This window comes from Corapipo altera, unplaced genomic scaffold (genome assembly GCF_003945725.1).
Source record: "Corapipo altera isolate COAL_440 unplaced genomic scaffold, ASM394572v1 61411, whole genome shotgun sequence".
In the NCBI taxonomy this organism is placed as follows: Eukaryota; Metazoa; Chordata; class Aves; order Passeriformes; family Pipridae; genus Corapipo; species Corapipo altera.
The window spans coordinates 11,936,175-11,958,653 of NW_020884875.1; the positions used below are offsets into that span (position 1 = coordinate 11,936,175).

At 40.0% G+C, this 22,479-nt stretch overlaps 1 protein-coding gene across 11 annotated transcripts in view; it reads right to left on the bottom strand.

The window, feature by feature from the left end:
- IQGAP2 (IQ motif containing GTPase activating protein 2) overlaps positions 1-22,479 on the bottom strand; it is a 128,594-nt gene that overhangs the window by 66,315 nt on the left and 39,800 nt on the right. Inside the window, exon 1 of one of the 11 annotated variants that reach the window (XM_027634590.1) lies at positions 2,992-3,148. The exons of 3 other annotated variants lie outside the window; for them this stretch is intronic. Coding sequence is in view for 1 of the 8 variants with exons in the window: in XM_027634597.1 (XP_027490398.1) it covers positions 2,992-3,168 (177 nt within the window). In the remaining 7 variants the exon portion in view is untranslated. Of the gene's footprint in view, positions 1-2,991; positions 3,169-22,479 lie in introns of those variants that run through there. 7 more of the 11 variants (XM_027634592.1, XM_027634595.1, XM_027634596.1 and 4 more) reach the window with 7 other exon arrangements.

Here is a 22,479-nt window from a genome sequence, read left to right on the forward strand (position 1 = left end):
ACACCAGAGCAGAATAGAGGGGCAGAATCACCACCCCCAACCTGCTGGCCACTCTGCTTGTAATGCAGTCCAGGACATCACTGCCTTTCTGAGCTGCAGGAGCCTATTGCCAGGTCATGTTGAGCTTCCTGTCAACCAACTCATCTGTAGCACTTTTCTCCCCAGTACTTCTTGCAATTACAGAAGTTTTGTTTCCTTTACCTGATTCAATTAAAAGGCACTTCTGGTTTTAAACAGAAAGAAGCATTACTTGCAACCTGGTGAGGTTCTGCTTTTTAGGACACAGTTGCCAAGTTTATGAAGGTTATTATATGACATGGTGCTGTCAGCAGGAGAAGACTGGGCCGAGAAAACTAGAAATCCTTGTACTTTTGTTTCTTTAAGTGAAACAGAGAATATCCATGTGACAGTAAGGATTTATAGGTACCTTTGGAGCGATTTATATTTCTTCAGGGCTAAAGAAGCAGCATTGGTTTTGGCTCACTCACTGTTTTCCTGAGCACACAGAACTGCAGCATCAGCACCAGGTTTAAGTCTGTTGCAGAAACTGTTGCCCAAAAAGAGTAGTTAATACCATTGCCATATGAGATGAAGGGTCTGTAAGTCATTTTAGGTTGTATGTTTTTCTTCAGGATGAGGCTTATGGAATTACTATTATAGCTTTTAAGGGTGCACATACATATCTGCCATTTCTTTTTCCTACAGCAATACCATAACTGATACTGTGCTTTTAATAACTGTGACTTAGTGAAAGAGGTAAACTGTGAAAAACCAATATGGTGGTGAACATGATGGTTTATTTGGTCACTCAAAGCTAAATGCAAACCCCACTCCAAGATGAAGGGACAAAAGTCAATTTCAGGAAGCAGACTAAGGCATACAGCGTATCACAGAAGTTCTGGGTAGCACCATCAAAAATTAGCTATAATTCGCTACCTATGTCAGTTTTAGTCTTATCATTTGGATCAAACATGAGTAAGCAGATATTTTCCTATAGATAGATTCTATGCATAAGTACAGCCTCCTTTCATTTTTATAATACTGCAGTATTGGCCAGCACAGAAACAAAGGATTTGCCTTAGACAAAAAACCAAATCTAGATCTGATCAATGAAAATATATCTCCAAAACTGTAGTTCCAACACGTTGTACTGGATAGTCTGTTAGGGGTGAGTATTGAGGTACAATTTTTTTTGCTTTGCTCAACTCTGTTTTAACTCTTGACAATCTGAAGCAGAGCAGTTCAGTAGTGAATTTCTGGCATGATAACGATGATGACTTCTATGCCAGACCTAAAAGCAGTAAAGAGCATGCTGCTCACCAAGAGATCCAGTTTCCAGATTTGACTGAGCACTGGAAAAGATTGCCCAGAGAGGGTATAGAGTCTCCATCACTGGAGATATTCAAGAACCGTCCAGATGCAATCCTGTACCATATGCTCTGGGATGACCCTGCTTGAGCAGGGAGGTTGGACTGGATGACCCCACTGTTGTCCCTTCCAACCTTATCCATTCTGTCATTCTGTAAAAACAGCAGCAGTACAATTAGCTCAGACTTGCACTTTAAACCAAAAAACACCCACTGAATCTCATTCAAGGCAAGGTCAAGGGAACTAGAAGCACCAGTGCTGCACTATGGACTTAGCCAATTACAAAGTTGTCACTGACAATCTGTGTGGTCAGCAAAGCACATGCATAGGTCAAGAGACTGGAAATGCTGGTGTCTGTTCAGCAGAGAAGAGAATATGTTGTACAACACACCCAATGCCCATCGCATTTGGCACACAATGAATATTGTAGCAAAATCAGTACTTGTGCTGCCCTGCTCTTTTGGATTTATGCTGCAAGACGTGGATTCAAGGGCACCAGGTTTTTACCTTGTGGGAAACAGAGCTTTAGAAAAGAAAAGATGGGACTCCAGAGCTAAAGGTCAGAACACTACATGCCACTATGAAAAAGGTATAGGGAGAAAAAGGTAAAGATAAGTTACCACTCATTTACTACCTCCCTGGCTCACAACCACAGCCCTTCAGTCTAGTTTAGCGAAAGTGAAACAGACTGCTGACCTAGAGACTACAATGTGGCCATCTTGTTCCAAAGAAAGACTGAAAAAATCTTGTTGCTAGAAAATAAGAATAATAACAATCAGATTCAAAACAAAATGTTAGACTCTAAATGTCTGTGAAGTAGTAGGATTATTTTTAAGTCAAAACTTTTACTTGAAAATATTCAGAAATATATGCAGTCTGAAGCATATGAATTCATCATTTAAAGTTCCACATTATTATGTCTCTACTTTCTGAATCTAAAGATTTGTTAGGAAATCCTATCTTTTAACTCTTCATTTGCTTTTTTAAGACCAAAAAAAGATATTTTTACCTGCCAACATTCCCTTAAATATTGCTTCATAAGGGAGGTTGAGAGCAGTAGAAGAAATCTAGGTGTGTTGTTTGGCTGAGTAGTGGGGGGGGGTGTCAGCATTGAATTGTTAGTTAAGTGTGTTGACTTTGGAATTTGTTCTCATTATCAAGCTTTAGCATGATACACACCTCCTAAACCAGAAACCTAAGGAAAAGGTTATTTCACAAACAGCCACAGGCTATTTCCAGAGTAAATGCATGCAAAACTTCCAGCCATTCCATGAAAATAGATATATACAATTTGAATACCATCATGGCAAAAAGTATGAGTTGTATAAAAAAAAACGCACAAGCTTGAAGGCTTGACTTCGAGGCTGTGAAGAGCACAGTGGGCAGCTGAGAAAACTACTTTCTTCAGACCCCTTTTCTCCCCTTGTGTTCTGGTGCATTCAGGCCCAAACCTTCCTTACAGCTGGGAGCCTTGGCTCAAGTCAGAGCTACAGCCCTCTGCTGCCAACTTACTCCTGGAGCCAGATACCATGGATGCATCATCTTCTAAATTTGAGGCTCTAGGTTCATACCCCAGTGACAGTTTCTACTGCATTGCAAGTTTTATCCATCCTAAAAACTTACTTTGTCTGTATATTGGGTTTGCATGACCAGGTTTTGGCAGCAGAGGGGCCACAGGGGTGGCTTCTGTGAGAAGCTGCTAGAAGCTTCCTCCATGTCCGGCAGAGCCAATGCCAGGCAGCTCCAAGACGGACATGCCGCTGGCCAAGGCTGGGCCAATCAGAAATGGTGGTAACGCCTCTGTGATAACATATTTAAAAAGAAAAAAAAAAGTTATTGCACAGATGTAATTGTGGCCAGAGAAGAGTGGAGTGAGAATACTGAGAAGAACAGCTCTGCAGACTCCAAAGTCAGTGAAGAAGGAGACAGAGAAGGTGCTCCAGGTTCTGGAGCTGAGATTCCTCAGCTCGTGGTGAAGCCCATGGTGAAGCAGCTGTGTCCTGTAGTCCATAAAGAACCAGATGGATCTCTGCAGCCCATGGAGGAGACCCATGCTGGAGCAGGTGGCTGCCAGAGAGAGGGCTGTGAACCTGTGGAGAAACCCATGCTGGAGCAGGCTCATGGCAGGGACCTGCTGACCCATGGAGAGGAGCCCACACTGGAGTAGGTTTCCTGGTAGGACTTGTGACCCTGTGGGGGACCCACGCTGGAGCAGCCTGTGCCTGAAGGACTGCACCCTGTGGAAGAGTGACCCATGGTGGAAAAGTTCATGGAGAACTGTTGCCTATAGGAAGGACTCACGGTGAAGAAGTTCATGAAGGACTGTCTCCTGTGGAAGGCACAGTGAGGAAAGGACTCTTCTACCTTAGCAGCAGCAGGAACAACCTTGGATGGACTGACTATAATCCCCATTTCCCTGTGCAGCTGCAGAGGAGGAGGTAGAGCTTGGGAAGGAGGAAGGAGTCAGGAGAAAATGTTTTTTAAGATTTATTTTACTTCTCGTTATCCTGCTCTGATTTTATTAGTAAAAAATTCAGTTAATATCCCCATTTTGAGTCTGTTTTGCCTGTGACAGTATTTGTTGAGTGATCTCTCTCCTGTACCTTATCTCAACCCATGAACCCTTCATTGTATTTTCTCTCCCATGTCCAGCTGTGGAGGGAAGTGATAGGCTTTGGCGGGTGCCTGGTGTCCAGCCAGGGTCAACCCACTACAGCCTGAAAGAAATCAAATTTTGTGAATGTGGATCACCAGAGCAATGTGGTGAAGAAAGGTGGGATATAGGTAATCTCAGTTACCAGCTCTCTTATGTTGCATACAAGAAGCAACGTGAAAGTAGCAACATGGAGGACACCACATGTAGCTTGGCTACACAAAATCTCAGAACTTCAGCACATGACATAGGTGTCAAATCCTTTAGGAAGAGATTTTGGATTAACTTGTATTTGTCAATTTTTTTTGCACATCATAAGTCAGTTCAAATTCAAAGTTGCATGTCTCTGGGTCTTCAGCTAGTGTTAGATTTAGCAGCATCTCAACTTTTCACATTATGATTTCACCATGGAGGATACTGACTTTCAGCAGGAGCTACACTTGAAAGCTATGAAACATTCATGTGTGGATTCTTCGTGTATAAGTATTAAAACAATACAGATCTCACTGCACATTACAGCATTTGGTTGAGTTGCGCAAGCCAGTATAAAGTTTGTTGCGACATTTATTTCCTTGATCAAAGCCCTTCTGATGAACTTCATGTTAAATTCAGATGAACAGAAGCAAGCAGCAGTGACGACTTGCCTGCCCCCTATAGCACACTAAACCTGCAATAAATCATGTCAGCAACATTTTTCCACACCAGATATCTGCTGCCATGACAACACTGCCATATTTACAAAATAATCTTAAAGGTGTTTTAAAATTCTGGTTCACAAGATGGCAGCACAGATACTGTGTGCTGGTTTAATCTGTTTTATTCCAGCCACCCTTTATGTGGGTTAATCAGTGATTAAAGTCCACAAGGCAAGGTGGTGCTCAGGAAGCCTGCTCTAGAGCCCTAGCACAGCCTCACAGCCATTGCAGGCTGCTGGGCACCCAGCAGCGGCCAAGTCCTGTTTAGTCAGCAGTCCTTTGGTGGGGAAAAAACAGACTCTTCAGCAACACCACAACAGGCAACAGAAACACATGCACATGTGTTTCAGGATAGTGTGCAATCTTTGCAATTAGAAAGGCTTTGTTTTGCTGTCTTCTCTTTTTGCAGAGGCAGTAAGATTTAGCCCCTAGTATCAACCACAAACTCCAGGACTGCTACGTGAGATAACGGTGATGAGTGGGGGGTCAATGTTAACAAAGCCCAAGCTGATGACCACATGGATGCCTCATCTTTTCCCCCTGCTCTTGGCCTGGCTCCAATCTGCCAGAGTCTGGAGAAAAAAGTTGAGGAGGCAGAAGAAAGAGCAGTGCCGGGAAGGGAGTTCGCCATGGTGGTGGAGTCTGAACAGCCACAGCGAGTATGTCTCCCTATGAAACCTCACTTAATTCTTCTCAACAGAAACAGCAGTACTCAACAGGTTACCTAAGCAAATGTGGTGGAAATATTAAGTCAGTGTTCAAATGTCTCAGGAGAGAAAAAGTATCTGCAGAAGGTGTGGTCTGAAATATTCCTTTTTTATGAGAAGAATTGTTTTTTCACTTGGATGAAAAGGGGGTAAAAAGGATGAAATAGAGCAATCCTCTCCTAAAAACCTTGCAAACCCTGTGCAATTAAGTTAAAAAAAGTCAGATTGACATGCATCACCCAGCGGCACTGTCTAGACCTATTTTAATAGCCTTCTCTTCCAAATAGCAGCAGAGACCACAGCAAGAGAAATACAAGTATTTCCTGTGTTAGTCTGGCAGTGGTGGCTCAGTGGCCCCTGGAAAGCATAATTTCAGACAGATGACTCAAGCCACTAATGAAATTTTTGGTAGTACAGACATGAGTTCTTTAGCAAGTCCATATGTAAACAAAAGGGATCTTCCTACAAATAAAATAATGCTTTTATCTGAAAAAGAGAGAAGCTGAATTTGACATATGAATTAATCTTAGTTTTTCACCAATCTATGTAGACACTGATTTGATAAATAGAAGTAGACACAGCAGTAAGAGTATTTTTACACAGTACAGCACTTGTTCATGTGGAAATGTTGCAAAACAAGTTATCCCCCCAAACACACCATTTTTGCTTTAGGAAAACACTGTGCAGATTCCAAAAGCATAGTTTAGACTTGCATATTAATATTGCATTGCTACATGATACTGCAGTTTGATTTGCTCTATTATGCCTTCTATAACTGCAGTATGGTAATATAGTTTAAGGCACCCCCTTAAAACAGCATGTGGTATTTCAGATTTACCAATTTAAAAGATTCTGGCCTGGAATAATCTCATAGTCTTCCAAGCAATCCACTTGAGCAGAAGATACATGCCCTTGGCAAGCCACAGAAACGTTGCTGTAAAAAAATCAACGAGTCCTTGAAATACCCTTCACACTTTAGTCCTTCACACAATAGTCCTACTAATCTTAAGTTACAGTTACAGTGAGTATTTAATCAAAGTCCACACCCTGCCATGGCAGTAATTACTATCTAAATCTGTTGAAAATAGAGCTGTCATTTCTATGAAGTGATCTATCCAATAATCATTTTGATGAAGCTTCTACTAAAACTAAATCACACATGTCTGTTAGGGAACATTTTATTAACCCTCTCCCAAAATCCACTGCATTATCAGATGTGCTGTTTCCAGTAGCTGTCAACATGAGGAAGGATAGCTAAAGAAGCATCAATGCAATACAGTCATTTTTACATCAAGATCTATTATTCTGTCTATTTGTCCATTATCCCTGCAAAGTGCCTTCCGTGCAAGTATTAGTCCTCAGCTGTCAAGAGGGATGTGCTACTACCCTTCTTTTCAGATAACAGGACAGGCATAAACATTACAACCATTTCTATAATAAACACACTTTTGTAAGGTAGAAAGTTGACCCAGGGAAGTACCTCCAGTGTAGTTTCAACACAGAAGCTTGAATATTGTTTGGGTGTTAAAGCCTAGTTCGTGATTCAAGACCAGCAACAGAAGGACACAGCTCTGTTTGCAGACCTGCACATTTACTTGGCAACTTATGCAGCTGGATCAGCAAGAACACCCAAAGGAGGTGCACGTTAAAGATCGTGTTGAGGCCACACAGGGGACCTATGGCAGAGGAAGAAAACAAACTCAAACATGTCAGGATGCAGAGTGCTGTTCTGACTCCTTGACCACTTCAAGTCCACCGGATCAGATGTGAACATTTATATATTACTGTCTAACTTTTGACAAAGGTTAGTTTTGCGAAAGCAATTAGCAGCAAGTATGCAGGTACAGAAAACACAAAAATAACCCAAGTAGTACACCTACTAGATAGACAGCTGGGACTCTTAAAGAAAGGTGCAGGACAGCAGCCAAGTCAGAATTAAAAGACATGGATGAGAGAACAAGATCTTAAAAGAAGCGAAAAGACCAAAAGAGCCAGCTTGCGAAAGGCTGAACTGTTGTTCAAAGCATTTAGTGTTACATAAACTCTGTAACACTGCAGCAAGAGGGAGTTTAAACTTTGTCCCGTGTCAAAAAGAAACACAAGACAGAAGAACAAAGGTAAACCCAAGGTATTTAGGTGGAAAATGCCATGCACAGCACCTACAATTACCTTTTTCCCTTTTCATCTTCCCATGGTTATGCAAAAAATGCCCTCCACCAGCCCCAGTGGCTGGAGAGACAGTACTCCCTTACCTACTTAATAACAGTCTATAAAGTTATGAGAAGCACGTGCATACAAATCAGCCCTCCTATAGATGAGAAAAATGTAGGCAGCAGTATAACAGCATCTAATAATCCACAAAGAAATGAAAACCCAAGAAATTAATTGTATTGCTTTACAGTAGTGAAGATAAGCAGCCTCTCTATAACAGAAAACAGCAAAAATATTCACAAGTGCTCTGTAGCCTCAGCTTTATCATCAGAATATAAACTAATAACTGCTCAACGAAGCTTTGGATCCTCTGGGACCATATAATTTTGCCAGTTTCAAAACTAAGTAGTGTTTTCTACAGAGAGCTGAGGCAGACAGTTAACACTAAGGGTCACAACCAACACTTCTATATGATATAATATTTAGACATGAGCGCTTGGTTAAGACCTGGATGCAGTTTTTCCATAGCAAGTTGGAATTTTTCTTGAGAACATATAACTAAAAGCTACATAAAACAGTCATAGGCATCTCAAACACATCTTTCTAGACAGCATTTAAAAGATAGAAATAAAACCATTCTTTTAAGAAAACGGACTGGAGAAATCAAGTGATAGAACAAACTATTTTAGTTGCAAAACTCTAAAATATTCCCTTAGAACAGCTTATATTAATGTAGTAAGGTAGCAATAGGACAGCAAGTCCTAAGCTGCAGTTCAAAGCTTAGGCTAGGAAGAAAGAACTGATTGCAGTCAACCTGGTAAAAATTTAACAGTGCAATTAATCGTGTCATGCAACAGATATCCAGTATCCAGTGACAGCACTTCAGTTTAAGGGTTTTGAGATCACCATACCCAAGATCCACGTACACAAGACAATCTCTTCTCCAAGAACAAACAGTGATATACCCCTATTAGAGTACTCATCAAGTTATAAGAATCTACCATCTATGCCCCAGTATCCAAGTCACTCAAGACAGTAAGAGGGGTATAAGAAATACTTAATCAGATAAGAGGTTTCCAGTCACCAGACAAGATAGTAGCGACTGGCAAAAGCAGGCTACCAGGATGCCACTTATTTCAAAGGCCACAAACATGTCAATGGAATATCAAGTCTGGCTTACAGCACCTAGAAGCAATCAGGGACATTCTTCTCTACCCTCCCACTCTCCCTCTCCCTGCCATGACTCCAAGTACCATTGCATAAAAATATGTTCTTCTGTCAAAAAGAAAAAAAGTTTTCCAGTAATTTGAATGGGCAAAGCATTTATCAGTATCTACACTGTTAGCTCATTCTCTGGCTGACTCACCCAGTAACACAGCCCCCATATGTCCACGGCTGACCCAGGCTCTGATGTCCTGTAACACCATTCCCACTTCAACTGCCATTCAGGGCAAGCTATGAATGCCTCTGGATATTCTGTGTCATCTTGTCAACCAGCAGCAGAAAAGCAAATAGGCAGGCGATTCCTTGCCAGTGGCCCCAAGCCAAATGGTGCATGCAGCAGCTGTACAACACCAGCCAGAATGTTACTGCCATTACTGGTCACATTGCTTAAACACAAGATGCCATATACAAGAAAAGTCTTACTAAACCCAATTTTGGATGTATAAGACTACTTACAGGAAACCACAGTGTTTTACACAAAGTAGTAAACATAAAACAAAATACTGCTTTGTTTCCTTTTTCAGGCACAGAGAGGAAATAAAAATGCAAGAAATTTAAAATCAGAAGGAAAAACTGGCAAGTTTTAGAGACTATTTCAAATCAATTGTTGAGCTTATGTACTACAACTGTGTTTCCAGAGAGTTTTCAGTGTGCTCTAACCCTCTAGAAAACTTTTAGGTGCACAAACCCTATAGAATGGTTTGGTCATCAATTTTTGTAGAAGTAGCTTCTGAAAAATAAAAGGCTGCAGAAAAGCTCAGTAGATACTTCTTCGACCAACACAATGCCCTGTTTGGAAATACTCTTGTAGCACTTCTAAGACCTTGAAGTGCTTTCAGGCACAGGAATTAATGTAAAAAACACTATATTAAAAAATAGAAGTAGTGACAGTCACTTTTATTTTGAAATCAAAGTGAAACACAGGGCAGACATCCAGGAATCCTAAGCAGCCCCCTTTCATTAGGAAACTAATTTTTAGGCTGGTACAGTTCACTTTACTATTGCTACAAAAAGATGACAAGAAAGAACAAACATTAAAAAGCTTTACAGGAGCTCTTGCTTACTTTTCTTCATAAACAGCAGTTATCTCAAGGTCTCTAACCTGAAGTCACTAACAATTTAGAACAGAAAAAAAAAACCCCTACACATATAAACTTGAACCAAAAGGTATTTCAAGTCAATTTACCTTGGTGCCAAGCCTATTAATGACCTAACTACTTTGATCAAGGTAATCCGCAAACCATCACAACTTGTTAACTCTCAGCCCTACACCGAGCCCTAAGCGACTCAGGTTGCTATTTTGACCTGTGAATTTTCTCCTCTTCTCATTTCTCTGCACTTTATCCCAATCAAGTACAGCACCTGCACAGTGCCATTCATGAAGTCTGGGAAGATACTACTGCAGTTACATCCAGAAGCCACACAGTACTAAAACTGGATCATACCTTTTCCCTGTAAATTGTAAAAACGTGGTTTTGTATGGTTTTAGAATGGCTCATGTATTTTGAGCTACTGGCAGTTGTAGCCTGCAGACCCTGACCATCATGAGCAGTACAAGGCCTCCTGGAAGAGGGCCACAGAGGTGCTATTAGCTTTCATGGCAATCTCTCCTGCAGCATAAATTGACAAGCCTGCACAGTGCCAAGCAAGGCAGCAATGGAGAGTTTGGAAACACTAGTCATCCACCAGTGCTGGGAAAGCAACTGCGACAGGGGAGAGGAAGAGGAGTGCAACTGTCATTATGCCAAACTTTTCCTGTCAACAAGAGAAACGGGCAGAAAGAGCCGACCACAAGAGTAGTTAGATAAGGGAGACCCACAGGATGAACACCAGGATAGCAAGATTTAGAGTAGGGAAGAGAAAACATGATAGATCATGTTGATGGGGGTTTTAAAGGAATGTGGAGAGTTGTGCCCCTTAGCCTAAGTCAAGAACAAGCTGCAGCAGTGCCCCAGCAAAAATAAGATTTGCCCAACTCTGAGGAATACTAAAGATCATACACTCTAATCAATTCAACTGGTAGTATCAGAAATCTGGATGTGAGCACCAGAAGAGGTTCTTAACCAAGGGAGGGGAATTGCCTGGGGTCACAGTAGGTTTTGTTGAAATGGTGAACCTAAAATTTCTCAAGAAATACTTACAAAAAGAGGCAAGAGCCCAAAAGAGAGTGTTAGTATAATTGTGCACTTATTCCAACAGATACAAGTTGAAACTGAAAGAATACACAATTCTAACTCTGACACAGAGCACTTTCATCCTTAGACATTTCCCTTCATGTAAGATTTTTAAAGTATGTCTTACAGCACTTCTGCACACTTGCTTTGTTACCCAGTCAAATCCTTAAATAGTATATTTTACTTCAGCTTTCCATATGAAGATGCAACATAGTCAAAATGTCTCCATACTTTTATTTCTCAGGAGAACTTATATGTACATTCAAAGAAACTTAATAGCCCAGTTGCACCTAATTTTGAACATAAGAGTTATACTCAAACTGATTTCAAGGGTGCAAGTGTTCTTCCAAAGAAATTAAAAGCCCAGCATAAGTCCCATGTTCACTGAAGCAGAAGTTTCCTGCACAGAGGTGCAAGTTGTTTTTTCTTGCTAGCTGAAAAAACACCCAAAGACTCTCACAACAACTTTCATCTATTTCAAATGGAAAAAAAAAAAAAGAGGAAGAAGCGTAGTCCTCTTGCCCTTCTAGTTCCCTTATAACTGAGTCAGCTACTAGAACTTTGCCTGCTTCTAGCACCATCTTACAAGTAGGAGACATTTGTGCAGACAGCCATTTCCAAGTTGCCTGGATTGGTGGTATGTTTTTTTCACCACACTACGATAAGGCAGTTTCTCCACAGTGGAACAGCGGAACTCCATCCGATTGCCTCATCCAGAGAAAGAGTGTCCCCACCTCCTATGGCATGAAGTTCTCAAACAAGTCAGACCTCTGCAACAGAATCCAAATTTAAGCATTCAGCTACTTTCAATGCACTTGCTGTCAGAAGGTTGTAGATTTATCCCAGTGTTAAATGTTCAGTCCTGTGAAATTCAAAAACCGTCTTCAGAAGATACCTATGTGTGTCCTTCCTTACAGTCCCATCACCACAACACCACACGTAGGTTAACACCTACTGAGACCATACAATATCATACTAAATGCTTCATTCAAGAAAAAAAGAAAATAGTCAAACCCACATTTCAACTGTTATGGATCTGTCAGAAGTAGGCTCCTCATGAAGAGGATGAACAATCATTCATACCGAAGAAACCAAACACAGTACTGCTGAATTCTTCCATGTAACCTGTAAATCCAGTATCTAGATGGGAATAATGTTTATAGATATGCATGTAAAGATATTTGAGGAATTTTGATGCAAACATGAAAGTATCTGGGGCATGTCAGTCAAGCAAAACTAGTGCCTGGTCAAAGGGCATTAAGGAGCTGAACAAATCCTGTGTTGCCCACCTAGTGACTCAGCATTCTACCAACATTGATCACTCATGCTATACCTCTGCTTGGCACTGCTGCCTGCAAGCACATTAAGGTAATAGTTTAAGATGGGGGCTGGGGGAACTATAAGAAAATAAAATAAAGCACAAGCCAAACAGGGTGCACAGCTCCTACCTGAGCAGCAAGTTCAATCAACTCACTTGATGGCTACTGGAAACCAAAGTATTTAACTGTTTTTTCACTAATCCTTCTGTACCTTATGTTGCCATTCAACAAAAACAAAATTATATTCATGCTTAGTAACAGATGGTCAACCTGTCTTTCAGGCATATCAGACTAATTCTTTTATCCATTAACCGACCACAGCAAGTCTTTACTTCCTTTGGCTCCATGAAAAATAGCAGAATGCACATGGCATAATATCCTAACTCAAAGATATCCCATTCTTTCAGACAAAGAGCAGGACATTAGTCTCGTCTATATATCTGCACAAAAGTGTTTTGTCTTCACAATGGCTGGCCAGGGAAAGAATGTAAGCACTTATCCTTCAGAAATAAGTTTTCTTTTTCCTTACCAATTGATTTACCAAAATGTTAAATGAAATATGAGTTGTCTTTTCAATGCCACTCTGGCAGCAGATGTAATCTTAAGACGCAAACAGCTTGTCGGCAAAATCCTGAGCAGTTTCATTCCACAATTATAAATATGTATGTTATTCTTGAATTATAGCATGGCTCTTTCACACAGCTTACTTTACATAAACACGACCTCTCTGCTCCATTCTGTCTTGCTTTGGAAAAAAAACCTTCCTGCCACTGAAGCACTATATGTGACAGGCACACCACATCTCAGGGTGAAATATTTACAACAACTGAAAAGAGAAACACCAACTGTGTGGAATAAGAAAGAGAGTCAAGAAAACTCTCGATTTAGAGGGAGACTAAACTTAGACTTTTTCAGAAAGTTCTCAGGTTTTTTTCATGCATTGCCTTTTTAAACTAATTTCAGTAAATACGTATTCTACTACTGACAGTGTTTAAAGGCAAATGATCAATTCCTAATCTCTCTCATGTTGGGTGTTACGGTTAATTAGATTTTCCCATATGTAAATTTTTTGATAATTTCTATGGGACTCTAAATCAAACACAAACTTTACATGGACTTTTTCTTAATTTTAATTAAGATATTTGCTTACTTAAAGGACAGTACCATACATTAGAGTAATTGCTGCATGTCAGTAACCACACATCTGCCTTTATTTTAAGGAGTTTTATTAGAAAATGATGGTGAGCAAAAGTGAAACACTGTGTTTATATTGCCAACTACTACCATTCAACAGTGGCCAGAACTCAGAAGCTGCCCTTGTGCTGTTTCCATATCTATTATTTAGATGAAATAGCAGCACTATTTGTAAGAGCAAAAACTAACCTGTACACAATTATAATTCTTCATTTTAAGGAAATCCATCTGTCTCTCCTTGGTCCTCTGTCAAAGGGACTAAATTTTCTCTGACAAAATACCTGCATGACAAAACTTAATCATAGTTTTCAGCAATTGCAACTGCCTTCTCATAAAGCTAGAAAAGGTGGTTGCTTTATTGTTGTTTTTTTTTTTACAAAAATTTCAACTCAGTCTATTCTGCTTTAACAAGACTAAAAATAAATTTTAGACTTTAAATTTTGTAGTAACTTCTGTTAGTAGTATGTATACTTACAAGTACACGTGTAAGGCTGCCCAGCAGTCCTCCAGTTAGCCAGTTGTGAATCCACAAATCTTGTCACCATGATGCTCCAGTCTAAGCATCGGAATTGTTTCAGCTCTGCTCAGTGTATGTGAGTTTGCATTGCCAGAGTTTTCAGAAAGGAGACTGTGCACATCAAGGGAAAACAGAGTGCTTCTGATACTCAAAAGGATCTAGAAATATCGAAGTAATGTGGATCCAGCTAAGGGTCAGGGCTTGAAATACTTAAATGACTGAAGAGGAATGCACTGCAACAGCTTTTAGTTTTGCATAAATTCTCTCAGTTCAGTTCTTTGCTCTCCTAATGTCTGACACTTTTGATTTAAGGTTTTGTTCGGTGTTCATCTATGTGACAGCTGGCACTGTGAACATCTCTTTGGCAATGCATTTCTGACCTATGAAGAACAGTTATCTGCATCAGATTGAACAATATCTGATGTTCGATACTCTTTTGTTACAGGCTGGTGGAAGGGTAATCTCTTTTGATGGTACTTGTCACGTCAGTGCATAAATGGGAAATCCCACTCCAGAAGTGGAAGGCAGCCAAATAATGAACCCTTTTAACTCCTTTTAAGTTACAAGTCCAAGATATGATCTAGGTTAGGGACAGTCAAAGGGCAAAGATCTCTTTCTGAATGAGTTTTAAATTATGATGAATTTGAGTTAAACACTGTATTTAATGGTCTTACCAGGAACATCTAGTTGTATTCTGGTTGCAATAATCAGGAACAGCAGAAGCAGCAAAGCACACTGTACTAAGGGGCAGAGCCAGGAGTATATCACACAGGGAAACGAAGTGCACAGGCTAAACATTTAGACTTATCTTACTTAGTGCTATGTTTAGTACAGGTGGGTCAGTTTACATGCCAGTTTTTATTCACTGTTTAATTTTAATACAGAACACAGAGAGAGATATGAAGTAATAAGAAACATGCTGCTCAGTTCATTTATTTTGGGGATACACTGTGTAGTATATTCCAGATCAGGGTCAGACATCTGAAAGCATGATGGTTAGTAGCAAGTTAAACTCCACATGAGTAGCAAGTTAAACTTCCAAATCTGCAGAATTCAAGTTGATACATCTGCTAGCAACAGGAAAGGAAAAAAAGGAAAAGATAGTGCTTTGAAGATTGTTTATTTTCCCACAAAATCATACCTGTTGGCCTCTTTTGCCTTTGCCATTTTGCAAAGGAAAAGACTTGGACCTTAGTCTTACTTAATGTGGATGTCATCTGCCTGTGAAGGGCACTGGCCAGGAGCTCCATCACTGTGTGCCAGAATGAGAACGCCCTGAGCTGCTGCAGCAAAGGAGTCCTGAGGATAGCAAGTTATTCCCTAGGACAGCTCTTCCCCTGGTCCCAATAGCAGTACAAGGGCCACAAAGAGCAAACATTGGATTTTTTTGGACAATGTGGTAGGGTGGGGAAGGAGGCACAAAGAAGGATCTCATGCCAGTACATCTGAAATTCTGTCAAACCACCCTAGTGAGGCTAAGGATATAATTTCAAGGCCCCTTTACAATACAGATAGATGGCCACTGGTCAAGCTAACATGCTTCCTTCTCTCTTCCTGTTCTTGTCTGCATTTTGCCTCCAATTTTTGGCCACACCAGCATCCTAGGGACAGCAGGGAGAATGGGACCAGGGAACTGATCTTGCTAAGAACTAATGCAACACCACAAGATACATACGTTAGTGCTTGACTAAATCAATTCCCTGATCTGACACAGCTTGGCTGCATGAACTACTGCTGGCACACGACAGACATCAGAGAACAGGATTACCCACTCTACAGTCATCAGAAATGACAGTTCGAGAAACACTGCAGCTTTTCTTTATGCCTTTTATTCTACCTCTGCATTTAATAAGTATATGCACCATTATACTGATTTTAAAATTGAGATATGCATCTGATATGCAGTTATTTCCTTTTTGTTCTTTCAGCCTAATTTCTAAATAGCCTTTGGTTTGTTCGTGTGATTTTACAGTATGACATCATTTTCTGGCAACTATGTCAGGCCTAGCCTGTGAGTCACTTTGCAAAACAAGGGGGAAACCACGCTAGCAAAGAACACGCAATTCAAAGGTTTCTATTGTTCTAGTGAACTGTGGTGTTCACACAAATTCAGTCAACTGCGCAGGATAGAAAAAGCAGCTATAAATCTAACTTTGGACTCAAATGAAAAGGAGCATCTTGGAGAAGTGATCAGGCAGATACAATTGCCTGATTGTATTGTCCCAAAAACCAGAGCTACATGATCACATGCTTGCATGGATTGGTTTATTAATGGTCAATACATAGCAGGTATGTGAACACACATTGAGCTGCAAGTTATTTTGCCTGTATTTTCCAGCTGAGAGTTTCCACTGTGGTAAGCACCAGTTTCACTAACTTTGTGAACAAGGCAGGACTACAACAAGGCTTCTCTACTCAGCCCTGTCCAACCCTCCAATTAAACTACCTGTGAAATAGATGGAAAGAGACCCAGAAGACTATGGAAACAACTCATTACAGACTGTCTTGAGGAATAATGCTAATTATCACAGAAGTGTTTCCAGTTCTTCACTGCATCCAGACACTTATCCACCCTGAGAAGAATGTTTCCTCTTTAGTCACTAATTGGATCTTGTTTGTAAAGCCAGTCTTTGTTTCTAAGTCTGTCACAGTTTGGGAACAAGGGTGCTATAGAGGCCAAAGGTTTAAATGCCTCTCTACAGCTGACAGAGACACTAGAAACATTGTCCATAGATAAAAGGATGTGATACATTAACAGACGTTATTTTCCTTTTTGCTTTTATTTTGTAGCTTAGGTAAGATCTAACACTAACTCTTTTCAAGGTATAGTGGAAGCATTTGGTCTACTGCAATTGCAGAGTCTCATTTCAAACATTTACTAACCAGGAGGGCTATCTGCATGTTAAATGACAGGTTTATTAATTGTTTAAAGAAACATGTACTCCAAGAAAGAACAAACTCTGCTCATTGAAAGCAGTGGTACTTACAGGAACAAGATACAGGTTTGCTGCACCAATGTCTCTCTAGTTCAGATTGAAACTATTTCTCCTTCCTCAATAACAGGGTTACTTGAAAACACCACAAATGCTCTGACTGAGTTTGCAGTGTGTACATGTTCATGTGACACCAGAAATAGACTTTCCCCAGGTTTTTCTACCCCTTGTCACTAAAGTAACTATAACTTTTTAAAATTAATCACAAATGGGTGATTTATATTCAATTTATGTACTTTTCACATGTTTCTGCTCTTCATGACATTTAGAAACTAATGCAACTAAAGCCACTCCTATGTTATAGTATTGTCTAGTGCGCTCTACTTTCTTTTAAGTCATCTGCTAATTTAGCCCAGAAGAGGCCAAAGCTACTCCATGTTCTTTCAACTCTAGCAGAGAGCATATCATTCTGAAGTATTTTTTTGCTCCAGTCACACTAACTTCTCCCAGCAGACAGCACTAGATCAGTATTCAGACACATGTACCAGATGGTCTCCATGGGCCAAGAAGTCCTTGGCAGCAAAAAGCTATTGTTAAACCAGCTCTGCCTTATTCCATCTTCACCCTGCCTTTAGTCTGTCCTCAGCAGTCAATGAGACATCATCCAGACAATTATAACCTCTCCCCTCTGCTGCAACTGTGCTTCTGAGAGCAGAAGAGCAGCAGAGGGGCTTTCACTGTCTGTGCCTTTAAAACTCATGTACAAGAGAAAACTCACATGTTCTAAGTGGTCACGTCAACCATAGCACCACTGCAGAATTGCAAACCTGACAGGTGGCAACAGGACCAGCAGAACAACATTCCCCTTTGGCTATTAACATCACATTTAGTCACTGAAAGCACAGAGGTCTTCGTGATGTTTTGGGGTTTGTATTACATTCAACTACCAAAAAAATTTCTCATCTTGACCTCTCATTTTTTTGCTACACTTACAGTAAGCTATGTTAGTAGTATATTTCTTCCAAAAATAGTCACAAGACAGGCTCCCCAAGTTGAGTTGTTATAAATTTAGATGATTTTAAAGCTGTTTTTGAACATTGGAAAACTTATTCCATCCAACCATGATTGTGTGCTTTCATGCAGAGATGGAACAGGTTTAGCAATGTACAATTTGTCTTTTCATACAAATGTACATGGAGATTTCAGAATATTAATAATTTTAAGGCCAGGAAATCCTACTGGTTCCTGTATTTTGTATTATTAAAAGCAAAATGCCTCAAGACAGAGAAAATTACTTTTGTTTTCTATCTGCATCTGCTCTTCTAAAATGAAAGACCATTGCTTGTAAATATACCACAATACACTAGAATTGCATGGTAAGCTAAAAGCAGTCAGATAGATTTTAACATCTCAAAAAAGATGGGAAAATGGGTCTTCTCTGCTCCTGTGAAGGTGGTAGAAGACAAGAGGAGAGCACGGCTTTCAAAGTAGTGGAGGAATGGCTTTGTCTAATTCCTGTGCTCCCTGAATGTGGGTGCAGCACTCATTCCTGCTCTTATTAAGTAGAACAGCTTTTTGATTAAAGAGCAATTTCCCCAGCACTTAGTTGCCTGGAGAAGGAGCAGTAACCAATGCCCACCTGGGTGACTCAAGTCAAATCTATTATACTCACATGAAAACTGAAACCACAAGAGGAAAGCGCAGTATTTCTGATGGAAAAATAGGAGATCTAAAAATTACTATTTTTGGTTTTGTCAACCAGGATAAAATACTGCAGTTTTGTATGTACTATTTATACTTATACTCAAAGGCCAATACTCAAGTTAAACTACTGGACTAGCCAGATCTGTTGCCTGCTTTGTTAAATCTTGTCCAAATACTTACAGAAGTGCTTTTTGTCTCACTACATCTGAAAGTGTTTTTTTTAGGACCACATTCTCACCTATTTGTGTGAGCAAGTACCTTCATTTCATAGGCTTCTTCAGCCACTCTCTGAGAAGGGTTTGTCATCAAACAAGTGTGTTGGGCTTTACAGAGTAAATCCAGTGTGATACAGTTTCCTCTTGCTATGAGAAGACTCAAAGCAAACAGTTTAAGACAATTCCAGCCTTGTATCTAGAAGGTTGCCTGAATACCAAAAACATGTCAGAGAACATAAATTGGAGTGACAGTTACACAGGCTGGACAAGAGATCCCATAGCTCTATACTTTGTTTCCCAGCACATTCAAAGAAGTATAAATATATTTATTAATTAGTCTCAAAATGCTTTGAGTCTCAATTTCTCAGAAGCTAATGACACATTATTTTTAAACATGTAATTTCTCTACCTACTTTAGAGGGCATAACCAGAGTTTGAAGAAATGTGACAGTTTTATAATTAGCTGCAGTTCTGGGTACCATTAGATCAATATTTTAGGTACAAGAATTCATGCTTCTTTGCACACAAACAGCACTGGACACTACTTAAACAGCTGTTACAGAGCACAGTCATTTATCCTAGCAGTTGCATTGTTAGAACTCACAGTTGTGTGTATGTGGTGCAAAAGAAAAGCAGCATTCCCTAGGACTGCTACTCAGTTGCTTCCAAATGCATTGAAACACAGCACTTAGAATCATGTCAGGCTGAAATCCAATCAATACTTTTTTTTTTTGTATAAATGCATCTAGACATTTTTCCATGCATTTACATGGAATGCATGAATGACTAAGAGAGACTAGTCTAATTATCCTTAGGAGACCTGAGCTACTGCTCAATTTTTCTTTTTTACTAATCAACAGATGAGAACTTTGTAGAAATCAAAGGCTGTCACTAAATCACAGATCATTACTCCAGCCTGTTAAAGATGATGTACATGCTTGCTCTTTGTTAAAGAGGTCAGTGTATTTCATTATGCAATATAGTCAGAAGCTGCCTGTTTCACCTGATTTGAATATTTGTCCTATGTACGCTTGCTATTAGCATCTCCTCTACAAACCCAGGCATTGCCATGAGTCTGAGGGTACTCATTATCTTCTGAAAATATTTTACGCTGCTTTCAAGACACAGACCACCAGAGCCAGCTAAGCTGTTGTGCAGCTCAAGGTAAGTTTATGTTCTTGTCTGAGTTCTTAGCCTAGGATTTATGGGCCATATCTGGATTATTAACAATAAAAGTGGCACCACATACACAGCATCTGAAGTTGATCTTATGGGTACATATAGATAATACAGCTGTACAACCCCTCCACCTTTAGCAGTGAGAACAAGTACAGAAGGGCTGTGTGTCCCTGTCACTACCCTTTCAATTGACAAATACACTGACATGCAAAGGTTCCTTTTCAATAAAACAGCTTAGCACTATCACTAAACAGATATATTGTTCTTTTTTGCTTAACCTATATTTAAACCTTTTTTTTTTTTGTATTTAAGGGGTATTTAATTACATTCTCAATGGAGATTATTTTAAAACAACAAGAGTTATTTTCTAAAGAACCCAAAGCCAATGTTTTGCAGTGATGTAATATTAAAAAGGAGAATGTATGTGGGCTTTTTCGCTGACTTTCAGAGCTCTGACACAACACCTTCATGACAAATTTTCGTCTGCTCAATAGTGCTTACACAGAGGTCTTCTCTGATATATCCATTTCAAAGGAAATGAATCTTGCACAGAAGGCAACTTAGCAACTGTCTCTAATGAAGTGTGCATCCTGAACCAAACTAAAGCAGCTAAGCCTAATCTACTCTGACCCAGAACAGGCTACTACTACAACTGCTGGAATTCCTACAGATATCCATGAGTACCCTGACAGAGGCTGCAATAACCTTAAAAAATTGATTATTACCCAGATGGCAACCTTGGCGTCCAGCAGAAAGCTATTTTTGTAAAATTTCATTATTGCTTTCCCATGTGATATAACCAACCTTTGACTTACTACTGTCTCGTAATGGTCTTCACAGTATCAGAGTTCCTCCATAAATGGGAAGCCAAACATCTCCTTTCATTATTTGAGATAACACTTATGAAGAAGAATATTTAGGCCATGAGTACTGGGTTTACATACTTCCTATTTAATTGCTTCAAAGTCAATGATGGGTATGAGGACTTAAGCATATGTGTACTTCTGAGGAGAATCCCCAGGAGAATCAGGTAAGACCACAGTCTAGAAATATTGAATGCTAATTTGATTTCTAGATGCAAAGAAAGCCACAGCCAGCACTATTTGTCTTCGCTGCCCAGCATACTGACTGTATTGCACCACTCACCAGTCCTACATCAAATGCTAAACTGAAATACCAAGTGAATTGCAATAGCTTCCAAATTCAAGGATGAAAGGCAATCATTGTTTTAATGCCTGGAAACTGTGGGATGAAGATTAACAATGAGGAACATCTGTTTACCATCAAATCACCCTTTGAGGATCAGAGAAGAGCATTAGCTGAACCAAAAGTATCTAGTGTTTCTACCTTCATGCACATCAACTGGAAAAATAAGTCATCAATAAAACTTCCCTTCTGCTCTCCACAGTAGAGCCAAAAGGTGTTACAGGGATTAATAATCTACAGGACAAATATAAAGGAGCATTGGAGTAACAAAGAGCAGATGTAATTCGACTCTGAATTTCCATTTCACAGTTACTTCCTAGCTAAAAAGAAATTCCAAGTAACTATCAATAGATACTCCCTGACAAGGCTGCCTGGAGCAGGAACGAGGGGAACAGGAATCGCATGAACAGGAATTGCATGAACAGAAGTGAACCTCTACTGTAAGTACATCTCTGTTGTAAGGAGGACTACATATGGCTTACACCTTCACTTCAACAAGGATTTCCCTTGCCAGAAAAAGTATCTGCACTGCATAAAATAACAAATGGCTGTTCTGAAGCCTAACCAATTCTCTTTTCCGGGAATAAAGCATGTCAGCCAGCAAGGAGCAGGGTGCAGGAGCTGCAGCTCTGCCATGGCACCTACTTTCTTTATCAGTGGCTGAAGTCAGTAGGAGAAAATCTCTTCCAGGTTGCATCACAACTGCTTCTCCCCCAGGTCACATCAGCTGCTGGGGTTTCAGTCCGAAAGAGGATGAAAGCTGTTCAGATCAGGGAGGCTTAGTCTGTAACAAGCATGGTTTGCATGAAAAAGAAACGTGCCTGGAATAAGACTACACCAAGGTGTAGACACATGGTTATTAATAAATAAACCAAACAGCTAGATGCACCTCTTAAGACCAAGTCTGAACCTAAAGAATCAACAGATGGATATCTGTTTTCTGTGTTATTATGCTTGTTCTCATGTAAGAAGGGGCATTCTTGAGCTGATAGCATTCAGTTATGGGGTAGGATAGCTTAAAAGGACAAATATTGCACAATGATTCCTTTCAAGCACAGCATACTGGCAAGCGTCCATCCCTTGCAAACAAGAAGTTTGACCTGGGGGGGTGAACTTTCATTGAATTTAAGATCTCATTAAAATACTTAGTTACTGCTTCTCATTACAGTAAAGATCTTAAAATGTGAGGGCAACATGAAAGTATCATCCAGATACTGAGCATGCAGACAGGCTGCTACAG